The sequence below is a fragment of the Ailuropoda melanoleuca genome, chromosome 4 (assembly GCF_002007445.2).
Source record: "Ailuropoda melanoleuca isolate Jingjing chromosome 4, ASM200744v2, whole genome shotgun sequence".
Taxonomy (NCBI): Eukaryota; Metazoa; Chordata; class Mammalia; order Carnivora; family Ursidae; genus Ailuropoda; species Ailuropoda melanoleuca.
This window is the reverse complement of record NC_048221.1, coordinates 18,776,227-18,791,989: the sequence shown is the minus strand read 5'-3', so window position 1 is coordinate 18,791,989 and position 15,763 is coordinate 18,776,227. Positions and strand designations below refer to the sequence as shown.

The following is a 15,763-nucleotide window of genomic DNA, read 5'->3' as shown; positions in this document are numbered from 1 at the left end:
AGGGTAGGCTTAGCTGGCTTGGGAGGGGTTGAGGACCTGGAAGTCTTCCTGGAGGTGGTGCAGCCCTCAGCTGAGCCCTGAGGAATGAGAGCCCCGCCAGGCAGAGAGCAGGTGAGGCTTTCTAAGAAGTGGGGGTTATGTGCATGGACGTCGTGGTGAGGTTCAACAGGGGGACAGCCCAGGTGCTTTTCACCCCAACTCCCTGTCTCCCCCACAGCCACTGTCATCCTCAATGAACTCAACTGGACAGAGGCCCTGGAGAACGTGTTCATCGAGAACCGCAGGCAGGACCCCACGCTGCTGTGGCAGGTGTTTGGAAGTGCCACAGGGGTCACTCGCTACTACCCAGGTGGGTGTCAGCCCATTGCTCCTGTCCACCCTCCTCTGTCACCAGCCCACTTATCCTGGGGCGTGTGGGGTGGTTGGTCCCCCTGTGGGCTGTGAAGTAGCCACTCCTGCAAGGCCAGCCTGCCCTGGCCAGGCCCTTCCCTGCCAGACCCCCTCGCCTTCTCTCCTCCTGCAGCCACCCCATGGCGAGCCCCCAAGAAAATCGACCTGTACGATGTCCGAAGGAGACCCTGGTGAGTAAGCAAGGAGGAGCTGGGCAGGGACGCCCTCTCCATCCCCCCCGCCTCTGCCGCCTGCTCCCCTCCCTCTCGATATCCAGGACTCGGAGCAGGGCGCAGCCAGCTCTATCCAATTTTCATTTCACACATCGTTGCCACTGGAAAATGGATCCCATCACCCAGGCAGGCCTCCCAGCTGCCTCTGCCCCCCATCCACTGCCCGGCACTCTACCCCCTCGGGACTGAGGGATTGGGCCAGTGGGGGTTTCCAAGGGTGGATGTATCCTCTGTCAGTTCGCCAGCCCCCACGCCACCCATCTGAGCCCTGGACACCCCACCCTCTGCTCTGCCTCTCCTGCGGTACCCCGTGACCCCCTCCCTCCCTGTTCAATCCCACACACAGCTAGGACTCAAGACCTTGGGGTCTTGTCCTGGGCCAGGGGACATGACAAGCCACTGAGGCCAGGGAACATACCTCCCGCCCCCTCTCTGGATCACCTGCTCACGCCCCCTTGGGCTCGTTCATGTGCTGGGAGACCAGGTCAATCATGTAATGGGCAAGGACTGTTGGGTTTTTTTTTAAGATTTTATTTATTTGAGAGAGAGAGAGCACGAGTGGGGGGAGGACAAAGAGACAACCTGACTCCCCACTGAGTGGGGACACTGTGATGTGGGGCGGGGCTCGATCCCAGGACCCCGAGATCATGACCCGAGCCGTAGTCAGACGCTTAACCGACTGAGCCACCCAGGCACCCCAGGACCGTTTTATTAAATGTGATACCCCGGCGCCTAGATCGCTGTCTCACCCATGCGGTGCACGCTCAGTAGAAACCTGTTGAATCAATATGGGGGCAAAGGAAGAAAGGACTCACAAGGCCCCAGTGAGGCCGGCCCTAACTGAGGCTTCTCCTGGGCAGGTACATCCAGGGGGCCTCGTCGCCCAAGGACATGGTCATCATCGTGGATGTGTGAGTGAGCGATGCCTGCAGGAGGGGTGGGGGTGGAACAAGGGGTGAGAATCCGCCACCTGGGGCCCTCATGAGGGAAAAGCAGAACAGCTGAGGCCTACCTGGCGCCTCCATGACCTTCCCAGGAGCGGCAGCGTGAGTGGCCTGACCCTGAAGCTGATGAAGACGTCCGTCTGTGAGATGCTGGACACGCTCTCGGACGATGACTATGTGAACGTGGCCTCGGTGAGTGCCACGGCAGCAGGCGGGTGAGGAATGGGTCACCCCACCCCGTGCCGAATGCCCCGGCCAGCCTGGGGCCACTCGCCAACCTCCCTGTCCCCCGCAGTTCAACGAAAAGGCGCAGCCTGTGTCATGCTTCACGCACCTGGTGCAGGCCAATGTGCGCAACAAGAAGGTGTTCAAGGAGGCCGTGCAGGGCATGGTGGCCAAGGGCACCACAGGCTACAAGGCCGGCTTTGAGTACGCCTTCGACCAGCTGCAGAACGTGAGCGCCGTGGGTGAATGAGCGGGTGCCTGGGGACAGGCAGAGGCCTGGGCTTGGTGACACCAGGGAAATCAAGACGAATGGCCTTGTTAGCGCCCACCAGGCAGCTCGGGAAGATAGCGCCCTCTGCTGTGGGGAGGAGGGCCCGAGGGCCGGGCCTTCCAGGGGGAGGGAGAACCCGCTCTGACCCAGGGAGGGGCCAAAAGCCACCTGACCCCAAACCTACCCCTGCCCAGTCCAACATCACCCGCGCCAACTGCAACAAGGTAATCATGATGTTCACGGACGGCGGTGAGGACCGCGTGCAGGACGTCTTTGAGAAGTACAACTGGCCCAACCGCACGGTGAGGCTCAGCCCGGGGCGGGGGGTGGGGGGGGAGGGCTCCCCTGACCTGGGCCCGGCCCCGGGGAGGGCTGTCCTCCCGCGGCCACGGCGGTAACCTCAAGCCCCAAACAGGTGCGCGTGTTCACGTTCTCCGTGGGGCAACACAACTACGACGTCACGCCCCTGCAGTGGATGGCCTGCGCCAACAAAGGTACCTCGTCCGGCATCCCCGCCCGGGGCCTGCCCGCCATGCCCTGCTGTCCATCGGTTGCTTGTCCACCTGTCCATCCCTGTGTCCAGCTTTCCAGCTGCCTGTTTACCCACTGTCCAGCTTCCTGTGCGTGTGACTGTCCATCTCTCTATCCGGCCATGTAACTTGTCCATCTGACTGAGCATCTTTCTGCCCATCTGTCTGTCCATTGTCCATCCATCTCCTGGCTTATCTGCTCCTGTGTCTGTTTGCTGGTCAAGCTACCACTCTGTGCATGTGGGCCTGGCCCCTGGGTGGGCTCTGAATGTCACCACCATCCTGGCATGAGGGATTTCAGCCTTAGGCTTCTCCCTTCACCCTGCCTCTGCATCCTTACACCCCTCTACTCAGGGCCCCTTCCCTACCATGGGCCCCGTTGACAGGGCAGGGGAAGCGGGAAGGGAGCACTAACGGGATAGGAGTTTGGGAGGAGTGACACCAGAAAGAGAGGGGGCCTAGACACAGCCCAGGGTACAGGAGCCCCTGTGCCATGGGTCCCAGGTAACACCTAGGCCCACCTCTGCCTCACCTTCCCTCACAGGTTACTATTTTGAGATCCCTTCCATTGGAGCCATCCGCATTAACACGCAGGTGAGACCCTAGGGGCCCCCCTCCCCCCAGCCCCTTGCTTCCTGGGCACAGTGTGAGCGACGGGCTGCTGTGGTTTGAGAGCGCCCCCTGGTGGTCTCCTGATATACAGGGAGGCAGAAGACGGAAGGTGCAGCGGGCAGGTGGACTTGTGACCCCTGTCACCTTCTCCCCAGGAATATTTGGATGTGTTGGGCAGGCCCATGGTGCTGGCGGGCAAGGAGGCCAAGCAGGTGCAATGGACCAACGTGTATGAGGATGCTCTGGTAAGGCCCCTGGGCCCCTACAGGTGTGCCCACAAGGTCAAGTTCCTTCACGGTCCCTTATGGGAATAAACCAAAGAGAGAAAGAAAAAAAGGGCCTGTGCCTGAGCCCATCCTCTGAATACTCAGGGTGGGGCATGGCTGGCCACAGGAGACTAACTTATCATCCTCCTCTCCCTTTAGGGGCTGGGGTTGGTGGTGACAGGGACCCTCCCTGTGTTCAACCTGACACAGGATGGCCCTGGGGAAAAAAAGGTAAGGTTCCCTACCAGGGAAGGGCTGGGCATGCGTGAGGGGGTTGGGCATGGCCCTAGCAGGCCTGGGATGGAGGAGGGACAGGCAGGCCTTCAGACTGGACAGAGGCTGTGAGCAGCTTGAGGCCTTGGGCGTGAGGTTTGGACAGTGGAGCTCCCCCGTGGAATTGAGCCCATTGCAGACCCCATGCCTCTGCTCCCAGAACCAGCTGATCCTGGGTGTGATGGGCATCGATGTGGCTCTGAATGACATCAAGAGGCTGACTCCAAACTACACGGTAAGTGTCCATCTGCCCATCCCTCCAGCTCTGCCTCCCACGTGGACATAAGCCAGGTTCAGCAGAGGAGACCTGTGAATTCAGGCAGTCAGGAAGGGCTTCTGGAGGAGGAGACCTTGGGCCTAGAGCTGGGGTCAGCAAACTTCCTGTGAAGGGCCACACTGAACGTTTTACACTCTGCCAGCGTAAATATTCATACTCAGGTCTGCTGTCATACTGAGAATGGCCACGGACACAACAAATAAACGGGCACAGCTGTGTTCCAATACAATTCTGTTTGCAGATCCCGAAATCTGAATTTCACATAATTTTCATGTCGCGATCTTTTTCAACCACTTAAAAGCATAAAAAACCCGGAGCGCCAGTTAAGCGTCTGGCTCTTGGTTTCAGCTCAGAGTTCCACATAGGCCGTTTAGCAAGGGAGTCCGCTTGAAGAGTCTCTCCCTCTGCCCCTCCCCCCCTTGCACACACGCACGCATGCTCACTTGCTCTCAAATTCATAAATAAATCTTTTTAAAAAAGAAAAATGTGAAAAACATTCTCAGCCATACAGTAACGGGACGGGCCAGGCATGCCCCATGGGCCATAGTTTGCCAACCCCTGGACGGTCAGATAGACAGGAGGCATACCTTGGAGTTGCAGGAAACTCTTTGAGCAAAGGACTGAAGGTGAAAACCAAGATCATAAACCAAGAAAGGAACAAGGTCAGTGTGGCTGGCCCAGGGCCTGTGGCTAAGACAGCTTCAGTCACGGTTGTGAAAGGGGTTGGGGATGGGACGTGTGTGACAGCTTGCCTAGGTGGGCGCCACATGAAGGCTCCATGTCATTGGCCTCCATGTGCAGTGAGAAAACAGCCTAGAAAGCTAAGGGGGAACCTTCCACCCTATGCACTCTACTGAGATGGGCACCAGGAGGAGGCAGTAGTGAGGAGGGGACAGGAAGGGGACGGCAGCCTTGAGGGGCCAGAGGAGGCAGAGCAGGACGCTGACTGACCGCTCCAAGAGAACCCGGAGTTGTGGGGACAAAAGGCCGAATCAAATCATGGTCCCATGGAGCCCATCAGCCTCAACAAGGGACACCAGCGTGCTGGGCTTGACTTGAGAAATAGGTTCAAGGCCACGTGGCCTGTGGGGGCCCCTGGCCCAGGCAAACAAACGGCACCCCTCAGTGGTATGGAAAGCAGGCTGAGGAAGAGCTCGAGAGTCTGGGGAATCCCTGCCCGGCCCTCCAGGCTCTGAGCCCCCCATCTATGCCCCCAGCTTGGAGCCAACGGCTACGTGTTTGCCATTGACCTGAACGGCTATGTGTTGCTGCACCCCAACCTCAAGCCCCAGGTGAGCCAGGGGACAGCCAGGAGGAGGGTAAACCCTACAAGATGGGGACCCCTGACTTCCTGCCCTGCCTCCCACAGACCACCAACTTCCGGGAGCCTGTGACCCTGGACTTCCTGGATGCTGAGCTGGAGGATGAGAACAAGGAGGAGGTAAGGGAAAGGAGGGGAGTATGGAGGGCGGCACCCAGAGCCGGCTGAGAGTCGGGGCCCCATCCCTCACGCCTCTGGCCCTTCCAGATCCGTCGCAGCATGATCGATGGCAACAAGGGCCACAAGCAGATCAGAACACTGGTCAAGTCCCTGGACGAGGTGAGAAGATGGTAGAGGGGGCCAGAGTCAGGGTGGGCATCCTCCCGCACCCCATCCCACCCCTGCCTCCTGGCCCGAGTACTTGACCCAACCCCTTCTCTCAGAGGTACGTAGATGAGGTGGTGCGGAACTACACCTGGGTGCCCATAAGGAGCACCAACTACAGGTGAGTGGGGCGGGGCTGGCTCGGCAGGGAGGCGCGGGGTCTGAGCCCTCTCCCCACCCAGTCTTTGGGTTCCCAGTGGCTGCAGCCATGATCCTAGTGGGGCACCAGTGGCCAGGGCTGCTCGCCGTTCACCCTGGGACTCTCGGTCCCCCAAGGGCCTCTCACTGGCCCTTCAGGAACAAGGGCTATTTCCTGGGAGCACAGGACAGAGACAAGACAGTGCATCTGATGTCCCCCATGCCACACCACCCTCTCACGTCACCCCTGCCTGGATCGTATCCCTGGGTGTCTGCACCCAGGATGTCACCCTCGGCACATCCCCAGGCTGGCTCTCAGCAGGCGCAAGCCCTCGGAGGAGGTACCCTTGTGGGTCAGGCCCAGGCCGTGCAGGCTGTCTTCTTGTGCCCCCCAGAGCCGGTCTCATTCACACCCCAGTCCCAGCTTATGGCTGCTCCTCTCCTTGTTAGCGCCAGCCCTGCTTCTCACTGGCTCTCACATGGCCTAAGTCCCTGGGGGCCGAGGACCCCACTCCCCTGGCTGTGCACCCAACAGCTTAGCTCACTGACAGTGCTCCGCCCCTTGTGAGTCTGCCACGGCCTGACTGAGGAGGCAGCTGGGTACCTCGGGGGCGGGGCTGCTGGGGGTGGGAAGCAGGGTGGGGACTTGCTTTGGAGCTGGGCGTTCTGAGGCATCCAGGGGAGTTTGGGGGATGAATCTCCCACAGCTAACAGGGAAAGGTGGCCCTGCTGGGGCAGGAGAGGGGATGTCACAGCCTGGGCCACTCTACCCAGCTCCGAGGCCCTGGGGTGGGGGGCCAGATGCCGGCGGCCCACCTCTCCCCAGCAGTGACATGTGCTCCTCCCCCTCCCCTCCTCCCTAGCCTAGGGCTTGTGCTCCCGCCCTACAGCACCTTCTACCTCCAAGCCAACCTCAGCGACCAGATCCTGCAGGTCAAGTGTAAGTGGCCCGGCCCCTGCCTGCGCCCTGCACCCTGCCTCTACCCCGCACCCTGGCCAGCTCCAGGCAGCATAGCCAGCCACTGGCGGCAAGGCAGCCCCTCCTGCCCAGTCTGCCCACCCCCCAGGCGCCCGCAGGCTGGGGCACCAGCCATCGGAAAGTCTGTGGAAATCTGCATGCCCGCCTTTTCTCAGATTTGGTTCCAGATCATTCTCTCATGATTTCCGTTGAGGTTTTTGGTTTTAGTTTCTCCTACTGCGTGTCTTCCCTCCTTAGCCTGCCTCCCCCGCACACCCCTGGGGGCTGCATTCTTGGAAGACACCCCTCCTCTCATCTCCCCTCTCCCCTGCACCCTGTAGCTCTTTTCCCCTGTGGTGCCACCCCCCCAGGGTCTCTCTCTCCCCCTCCTCTGCCCCCCTCACTCATCCTCTCTCATTTTCCTCCTCCCTCAGCTGCCCCTCTCACCTTCCTCCACCCCCACTGCCTTACTCCTTCTGCCCTTCCTTCTCACTCCCCCTTTTCTTCCCCTTCCTCCTCTCCCCTTCTCCCTTTTCTCTCCCTCCCTCCGCCTCTCTCCTTTCCCTGTATCCCCACCTTCTCTGTCTCCCCCCTTCCCTCTCCCTTCTGCTCCCTCCCTCTCTCCCCTACCCCAGCATCCCTACTTTCTCTCCCTCCCTCCCTCTGCTCCTTCCCCAACTTCATCCCCCCATCCCACCCTCCTGCCTCTTCTTCCTTCTCCCTTTCCCCTCCCCCCTCTCTGGACCTCTCTCCTTCCTTCCCTCCCTGGCCCACTCCTCTGCCTGTGGCTCATCCCCGCATGTCCTGCTCACCCCGGGCCTCCCCCGAGAGGCCTCCGGAGCCTGCGGCCCCGCCTGCCCACCCGCCCGAGGTCACTGGGAGGGAGGCTGGGGCTCCGGCCCCACCGGGCGCCCCCCACCTGCCTGGCCGACTGGGGCTCATCTCCTTTGAGTTTTCTCGTTCTCTCTTTCTCTCTCATGTCGTTTTTTTGCAAGAAGTTTCCTTTCAGTATGATGATGAGACACAATATTTTCATTCAAACAGCCATTGAATAAAATATTGTTTGTGCCCCTCCCCTTCCCCTCCCCCTTTTCGTTTGTTTTTGTGTTTGTGTTGTTTTTGTTTTCCTCGCTTTCTCTCTTGGTGGACTGTCCCAGTGCCAATCAGCAAACTGAAGGGCAAGTATATTCAGAACCAGTGCACCCTCCTCTCCCCACCCCACCCACTCACACCCCTGCTTGCCCCCCTCCCTGCCCAGGACCAGCCAAACCCCTGCTCTCCAGGGCTCCCTCCCAGCATCCCCTTGGCTCCTCTAGTTCTTGCCTTTTCCCTCATCCGTAAACCCCTATGACAGCCAGCGGCCCTTCTCCTGGCCCTGCCTGCAGGGTGGTCTCCGGGTGTTCTGAGAGCTCAGGCCCCCTCATCCTCCTTGCTCCCTCTGGGCAGGTCCCTGCCCATCCCCACCTTCTCTGTCCCTCCAAGACAACTCAACAGTGGGGACAGGGCTGGGATGCCTCTCCACCACCTCCCACCCAGCAGGGCAGGGGGCCTGATAGGCAGGGGCTAGATGCGAGTCCTCAGCGGTGCTTATGAGAGGCTTATGGGAAAGGAAAGCCCCAGCCACCTGAGGCTTCCTCTGGGATAGTTCTCCCTCCTGTGATCTCTGGCAGTTGGTCAAGAAGTCGGGAGCTCTCCAAGGGGTGACAGAAGACTCTGGAAGCCCCCCACCCTGATTCCGGGACGGGCAAGATAGGGCATCAGCCATGCCACTGGGAGAGCAAGGCAGACCTAACCATCCTGGGCCTAGATGCTGTCACCCCTGTACCCTGCTACCCTCACCGCTTTGCTAAAGCCCACCGGCCCAGCCCAACTGCAGCGCCCACTGCCGCTGGGACAGGTGGTCAGGTATGGAGAAGGTGTTCCCCCTGGGAAATAAAAGCAGACTCAGGGATAGCGAGCCTAGCCAGGAATGAAAGGAAATATGTCTGGACCCCAAGGGCCAGCAGAAGACCTTGGAGGGAATCAGTCTGGGAGTAAAGAAATAGGTTCTGGCACTTAGAGATAACCCAAGCCAGAGACTCCGAAGAAAGGTAGGCAATGAACTCACAGACTCTGGTGAATAAGAGGAGTGAGAGACGGAAGCACGCGAGGGTCTCTGCCACTGGTGCACAGAGACACCCCTCCCAGGGAGTGCCGGGGAAGATGGGCACGGAGAGCCATGGGGGGATGGCCTGGAAGCCAGGGCTCCCCAAGAAGCCCAAGTCCAGCCTAGTCCAGCAAAAGGGATAGAGCTGGCCCCAGCGGCCTGGGTGGGGGTGGAGGACAGGCCCTACTCCCACTGGCTTGAGTTGTCTTTTCTCCCCCTTCCACATCCCTCCCAGTGTCCCCAGAAATGCAGGGCTCTGGTAATAATGACAACTATAGCCTAGTCTCCTTACCTCCTTTTTCTTTCTCCTCCTTCCCCTCCCCCACACCCGTTCCCTGTCGGCTTGTGTCCAAACCCTGCCTCACAGTCCCATCAGAAAGCAACAGTCCAACCAGTGACTGCCCAGCCCCTCCAGGCACCCCAAGTCCACCTCCTGGAATCTTGCAGTGCATTGTGGGAGTATCTGGGAACACAGAAGACCCCTTTTCTGCAAAAATAAAGCCCCGTGGTGACAGAGAGGTCAGACCTTGGTGAAGACAGGATTGGAAGGTGGGTTGCCCAGAGTGCAACAGGCCAAGGGGCAGGGGCACGCCTCCAAGATGCAGACCAGCCAGGTAGCTGATCCAGCCCAGCAGCTGATCCAGCCCGGCAGGGAGAAGCCACACAGAGACACCTGGACACATGCACGCTTATGCAAACACACATGCTCTCCCATGTTCATGTGTGCTCACTCTCAAACATGTGCCCAGGCCAACTGGTGGCTCCCTCAAGAGCACCCCACACCTCCAGAGGCCCAGAATTCCTCTTCAGCTGCTCTGAACCCAGACAGGTCCTAGAAGGGTGGAGGCCCGTTCTTCTTCCCGCCTCCTGCCCTCATGCCCCCAGCCCAAGAGGGCAGGTGTATCCATTCAAGCAGCCCTCCCGCCCCCTCCCACAGCGTGGGAACATTTCCCAAGCACCTCGAGAGTCTCCCCTCACCTAGCCTCCCAGCCTGGGGAGGACTGCAGACCCCCCACAATGCACTGCAGCCCAGCCCCAGCTCCCGCACCATCGTCTCTGGTTGGACTGTCTATGCCCGCGAGAAATCGCCTCGGTTTGGCCATGTTGATGCCTGACACAGAACAAAAGCTAGACCTACCAAAATGCAAACAGCTGCAGCAAAGAAAGAGAGATAAAAATCCGCAGCCAAAAGCCAATTCCCTTCCTCAAAGTCTCTTTGGAGGCAAAGGAAGCTCAGCATGCGGTTTTTTCCATTATGGATGTGATAAGAGCGAGAGCGGCGCCTCCCCCAGACCATGCATATATATAGCAGTGTGTGTATATATATGTGTGTGTGTGTGTCCGTGTATATGTGCTATACAGCCGTATGGAAGCATATACAGCCACGCCACGGGACTCACTGCCGACAGAGGACCAGGCCTGGGCAACATATTGGCTATAACTGCCCTCCTCCTGCGATGCTCTAGTCTCCACCACAGGCCCTCCACCCCTCCCCGCCCGCCCCTTCTCTCTGCCCGCCCCTTCTCTCTGGCTCGAACTTGAACGTGGAAGTGGCGGGTTCCCTCTTGCTGGTGTCTCCCCCTCCCTCAAGCCACCCTCTTCCCTGTCCCTCCAGCCCCGTGAGCTCTGAGCCCCCTGGCCTCCTGCCTCCCCAGCCCCCGCCGGATAACCCCCCGTTTCTGTTGCAGATTTTGAGTTCCTGCTCCCCAGCAGCTTTGAGTCTGAAGGACATGTTTTCATTGCTCCCAGGTAGCTTGCGTGTGGCCTTGCCGAAGTGTCCTCCCCAACCCCAACCGCCCCGGCCTCCGCCTCCTGCACTGCTGCCTGGCGCTCTGTGTGTGTGTGTGTGTGTGTGTGTGTCTCCTGTGCGGTGTCGCCCGCCCCACGCTGTGCGTAGCCCCGTATGTGCAGCCCTGTGCACACCCGGGCCATGCAGCCGCGCCAGGCAGCAGTGGCCAGCCACCCACAGCTCCAGCCCCGCTGCAGGCCTGGGGCGGGAGGGCTCCGGACTCTGCGGAGCCTCCCCACCCTCCCAGGCCACCCGGAAGGACCCTTTCTGCCCTGGGCATGCTGTCCTGTCTGCAGCACACTCCTCCCTGGGCAGCTGCTGCTCTGGTTTGTGGCACCCTCCCCCCCCCACCCTGCACCCCAGCCTTGTCCTGTGTCAGTCAGTGTTTGTGTGGGTCTGGGGATGAGCCAGCCAGAGCCCCTGTGGGCAGTGCTGAACTTAGGTGTGGTGGCTCACAGGGGACTGGGGGAGGGGAGGGAGTACGAGGGCTTTGAAGAGCTGCTCTGGCAAGTGAGGGGTCAGGCCCAGCATCCTGGGCCATCCCTGAAGTGCACACTCAGCGTGCACACGCACATCCTTGGGTGCCTCCCCTCTGCCTGTTGGCCCACAAGTGAGGAGGCCCGCAGGCCCCCACATGGAGAAGGCCTCCCCCGCGACCTGGCTTTGGACAGGGCGGGTGGGTGCGGCTGACAGAGACCCATGGGCACTCTCAGGCACCACACGGGGGCTCTGGACACTCCTAACCTCCATGTGTGTGCACATGTGTGCATGCACCCACACATTTCTCTTGACTCTCTGTAGATGTGTGTTTGTGCTTGTGAGTAATCGTGTACATTTGTAAGAATGCACTGAATGCACTGTGGGGTGGGCTGGGGGCATGAGTGACGGTGGGAATGAGTGAAAAGGCCTCTGTGGCCCACATGACCCTGAGAGAGGAGACTGGGTTTGTTTTTGTCACTTCTGTATCCTCGGCTCGGGAGAGCTCAATAAGTATGTGTTGGGTGAGTGAGTGAAGTAATCCACAGCTGTAAATGTACATATGGGGGACTGGGGGGGGGCTGCAGGGGAGTTGTAGCTGAAGCACAACTGTACAGGTGTCACTCTGAATGTGTCAGCTGTGCCCCCTATCACATAAGTACAGGCTGTGCACTGCACAAAGGCCATCGAGGCCAGAGAGCAGGTGGGGGACTTGGAGACCCCGCCCCAGGTGCCCTCACCAAAACGGGGGCCCTGGCACAGCTAATTAGGCCTAGCTAATTCCCAAGGTTACTGTATCCAGGCCAGTGGGGAGGTCTCCGGTGGCAGAGGTGTGAATGAGAGATTGGGCAGGAGAGAGCTCCGTCTACCAGGGTAGAAGGACTGCTCGCCGAGACTTCCTGGGGAAGAGAGCCCTAAGCCCAGAGCCAGCCGGGCGGGTGTGAGCTGGTCCCGGCGACCTCTGTGACCTCCTCCCATGTCCACCCCTGCCCACTTCATGACCCTTGCCTGCGCTGCCAGGCAGTTCTCTGCCAAGAAGCATCGTCTCCCAGATCTTCCAGGCTGGCTCCAGCATCGAACCTCTGCTTCAGGCCTCCCGTGCCCCCAAAGCTCCCACACGCTCTGGACCTAGAGCTGGAGCCCAGCGAGGCCCTTGAGGAAGTGAGGGATTTCCCCCGTCCACCCCTGGGAGAAGAGCATCCCAGGCGGAAGGAACCCCCAGTCTGAGGCCCCACGTGTTCCCACTGACTTCCTGACACCCTCTGTGGTGTGGCAGAAAAAACTGAGGCTCGGGGAGCTTAAGTGAGTTGTCCAGAGGTGCAAAGCCAGGAAGCAGCAGGCAGAGGTCCTACACTCAGGCTGTCGAAGCCAGTGCTGGGACTTCTTCACCCACCTTGTGCCCGCGGGAACACTACAGTGTCCAGGTGGGCGAGCCGGCCACGAGGCCTTTCCTGGGGCCTCCGAGGCGGGCCATCTGGGTCCAGCTACACAGCAGGCCTATAGCCAGGCGGGAGAATCTGCCGGGTTGGAGGAAGCGGACCATCCTTCTTGTGTCAGCTCGGCCCCTACTCAGCCGTGGCAGCCTGCCCGGCATGTAGTGGCTGTAGCCTGTAGGAATACACCTGCCCCTGCTGAGGCCCAGGCTTCTCAGCCAATGGCCAGGCAGGCTGTGGGGAAGCCTCAACCCTACTGCTCTGTCCACCCCCCAAGCCCACTCTTCTTGGCCCTCCCCACCCCCAGAGAGTATTGCAAGGACCTGAATGCCTCAGACAACAACACCGAGTTCCTGAAAAACTTCATTGAGCTCATGGAGAAAGTGACTCCAGACTCCAAGCAGTGTGAGTGCCTGGTGGGGCAGCCGGGTCTGGGCAGTGGGGGCAGCCCAAAAGAACCCAGAGACTGGGCAGGTGTGATGCAGACCCAAGCCTGGGGCAGGGCCTGGCCTGGGCAATGGGGAAGGCCCTTACTGGAGCCTTGGGTGTATGGGGGAGAGTGGGCAGAGAGCCACAGGGAGACGCCCCCTCCACCCCTGCCCTCCCGTTCCAGGCAACAACTTCCTTCTGCACAACCTCATCTTGGACACCGGCATCACACAGCAGCTGGTGGAGCGTGTGTGGCGGGACCAGGATCTCAACACGTAGGCACCACCCAGCCTGTGGGGCCAGGAGGCTGGGGTGGGCCCAGACACCCTAGCCCTGCCCTGAAGAAGGCGGGCCTGTGACTCACCTCCCTGCTGCCCCCCAGGTACAGCCTTCTGGCCGTGTTCGCTGCCACCGACGGTGGCATCACTCGAGTATTCCCCAACAAGTAAGTGACCTACCCTGCCACCCGACATCCTGCCCCTGCCTGGGACCCTCCCTCTGTCCCACTGCCCATAGGCCTCCTTGCATCTGCTGAGATACTGTCCCCCACGCACCACCCTTTCCACCAAACTTTCTGTCTCGGATAACCAGAGCGGCTGAGGACTGGACGGAGAACCCGGAGCCCTTCAATGCCAGCTTCTACCGCCGTAGCCTGGACAATCACGGCTATGTCTTCAAACCCCCACACCAGGATGGTGAGTGTCCTCCCAGGTGCCCAGCGGCAGATGGGAATTTGAGGCTTCCCTGTCTGCTCGGCCAGCGCTAGGCTCTACTCTCTGAGGCCCCTCTCAAACGTGAGGCTAGCCGAGATGGGCCGATGAGAAGACAGAGCTAGGCTGTGCCAAATGCTACATTGGGCACTGGGTGCTTGGCTTGGGCTCCTGGGTCACAGGCCCAGCACAGAGTGGTCAGTATGGCCACCAGCCCTACTCCTGACTGCCTCACCCCACCTCCAGCCCTGTTAAGGCCACTGGAGCTGGAGAATGACACGGTGGGCATCCTCGTCAGCACAGCTGTGGAGCTAAGCCTGGGCGGACGCACACTGAGGCCAGCAGGTGAATGCCTGCAACGGAAGTGGGGAAAGAGATGATGGGCAGGGTGCTTCCCAGGCAGGCGGGCATTGATGGCCCCTTGCAATCCTCTATAGTGGTAGGTGTTAAACTGGACCTAGAAGCCTGGGCTGAGAAGTTCAAGGTGCTAGCCAGCAACCGTACCCACCAGGACCAGCCTCAGAAGGTACCTGGGCAGGGATGGGGGCAGTAAGCCCAGCAGTACCCATTCTGGAGTGCCCCCCCCAGGAACCCCTACCGCTCACTCAGAGTGGTTCCTGTGCCTTATGGGGAAGCAGGGGCTGTTGCAGATGGCCTGGGGACCCAGCTGTATGAAGGGTAACGGGAGGGGGAGAACTGGCGGGCACTTTACGGTCCTTGCTCTCTGCCCAGCAGTGTGGCCCCAGCAGCCACTGTGAGATGGACTGCGAGGTTAATAATGAGGTACGTGTGCCCTGAACCCTAGCTTACCCCAATCCGAGACTTCTTAGTCCCAACTGCAAATCCTAGCCCATCCCTTGGCCTGGGGGGTGGGGGTTGTCTCAACATCCCACCCTGACTTCACAGGTTTACCAGAACTGTGGGGGGAGTGGTGCCCCTTTGACCCAACCACCAGACTGCCAGGGTCTGGGGATGAAGGTCTGGGCCTGAGCCCCTCTCCATCTTCCTCCTGCCTTCCCACCTCTCAGGACCTGCTCTGTGTCCTCATTGACGATGGGGGATTCCTGGTGCTGTCAAACCAAAATCATCAGTGGGACCAGGTGAGGGTCAGGAAGAGGGTGGAAGGAGCGGCCAGGGTTTGAGCCTTCTGGGGCACGGCAGTGCCAGCCCTGTGACTACCACTCCTTCCTGGCATCCCCAGGTGGGCAGGTTCTTCAGTGAGGTGGATGCCAACCTGATGCTGGCACTCTACAATAACTCTTTCTACACCCGCAAAGAGTCCTACGACTATCAGGCAGCCTGCGCCCCCCAGCCCCCGGGCAACCTGGGCGCTGCACCCCGGGGCGTCTTTGTGGTGAGCCCCAGTGATGCCTGGCCAGGAGATGGGGGGGGGACCCAGGTCCAGGAACAGCTGTGGCAGTCCATGCCCCTCTCTCCACCACAGCCCACCATTGCAGATTTCCTTAACCTGGCCTGGTGGACCTCGGCTGCAGCCTGGTGAGTCCCAGGGGAGAGGGGGCAGAGGGAGGGTGCTCCCTGGGCAGGGGGGCTCAAGAGAGGTGGTGGGACAGGGCACTGGTCTCTGGTGACCACTCCCACTCAGTGACCCATGCCCTGCAGGTCCTTGTTCCAGCAGCTTCTCTATGGCCTCATCTATCATAGCTGGTTCCAGGCAGGTAGGTAGGGCTTTGGAAGCCCCTCCTCGAACCCCCCTCCCCAGTCTAAGCTCAGACCCACCCCCAAAGGGAGGGCGGGGCTGCCGGCTGAGCGAGGCCGAGGCCCGAGACCTGGCCGGGGCGTATGGGTGGGGCTGAGGTGCTCTGGGCCCTCGCAGACCCCGCCGAGGCCGAGGGGAACCCCGAGGCGCGCGAGAGCAGCTGCGTCATGAAACAGACCCAGTACTACTTCGGGTCGGTGAACGCCTCCTACAACGCCATCATCGACTGTGGAAACTGCTCCAGGTGCCCGCGGGGAGCGGGACGGGAGAACCGGGTGGGGCCGGACGGGGCCTGCGGGG

The 15,763-nt window shown here is 60.5% G+C and overlaps 1 protein-coding gene across 1 annotated transcript in view; it reads left to right on the top strand.

Moving 5' to 3' along the window:
• CACNA2D2 (calcium voltage-gated channel auxiliary subunit alpha2delta 2) overlaps positions 1–15,763 on the top strand; it is a 121,011-nt gene that overhangs the window by 104,379 nt on the left and 869 nt on the right. The window contains exons 7-36 of the mRNA XM_034658376.1: positions 218–349; positions 524–581; positions 1,484–1,534; positions 1,660–1,759; positions 1,863–2,021; positions 2,258–2,365; positions 2,479–2,557; positions 3,138–3,187; positions 3,361–3,450; positions 3,631–3,702; positions 3,905–3,979; positions 5,239–5,313; positions 5,391–5,462; positions 5,550–5,621; positions 5,726–5,787; positions 6,668–6,744; positions 7,920–7,940; positions 10,597–10,657; positions 12,915–13,012; positions 13,221–13,311; positions 13,419–13,481; positions 13,628–13,731; positions 13,993–14,091; positions 14,184–14,272; positions 14,482–14,529; positions 14,775–14,846; positions 14,948–15,100; positions 15,191–15,243; positions 15,367–15,422; positions 15,581–15,745. Coding sequence (XP_034514267.1) covers positions 218–349; positions 524–581; positions 1,484–1,534; positions 1,660–1,759; positions 1,863–2,021; positions 2,258–2,365; positions 2,479–2,557; positions 3,138–3,187; positions 3,361–3,450; positions 3,631–3,702; positions 3,905–3,979; positions 5,239–5,313; positions 5,391–5,462; positions 5,550–5,621; positions 5,726–5,787; positions 6,668–6,744; positions 7,920–7,940; positions 10,597–10,657; positions 12,915–13,012; positions 13,221–13,311; positions 13,419–13,481; positions 13,628–13,731; positions 13,993–14,091; positions 14,184–14,272; positions 14,482–14,529; positions 14,775–14,846; positions 14,948–15,100; positions 15,191–15,243; positions 15,367–15,422; positions 15,581–15,745 — 2,505 coding nt within the window. The remainder of the gene's footprint in view (positions 1–217; positions 350–523; positions 582–1,483; positions 1,535–1,659; positions 1,760–1,862; positions 2,022–2,257; positions 2,366–2,478; positions 2,558–3,137; positions 3,188–3,360; positions 3,451–3,630; positions 3,703–3,904; positions 3,980–5,238; positions 5,314–5,390; positions 5,463–5,549; positions 5,622–5,725; positions 5,788–6,667; positions 6,745–7,919; positions 7,941–10,596; positions 10,658–12,914; positions 13,013–13,220; positions 13,312–13,418; positions 13,482–13,627; positions 13,732–13,992; positions 14,092–14,183; positions 14,273–14,481; positions 14,530–14,774; positions 14,847–14,947; positions 15,101–15,190; positions 15,244–15,366; positions 15,423–15,580; positions 15,746–15,763) is intronic.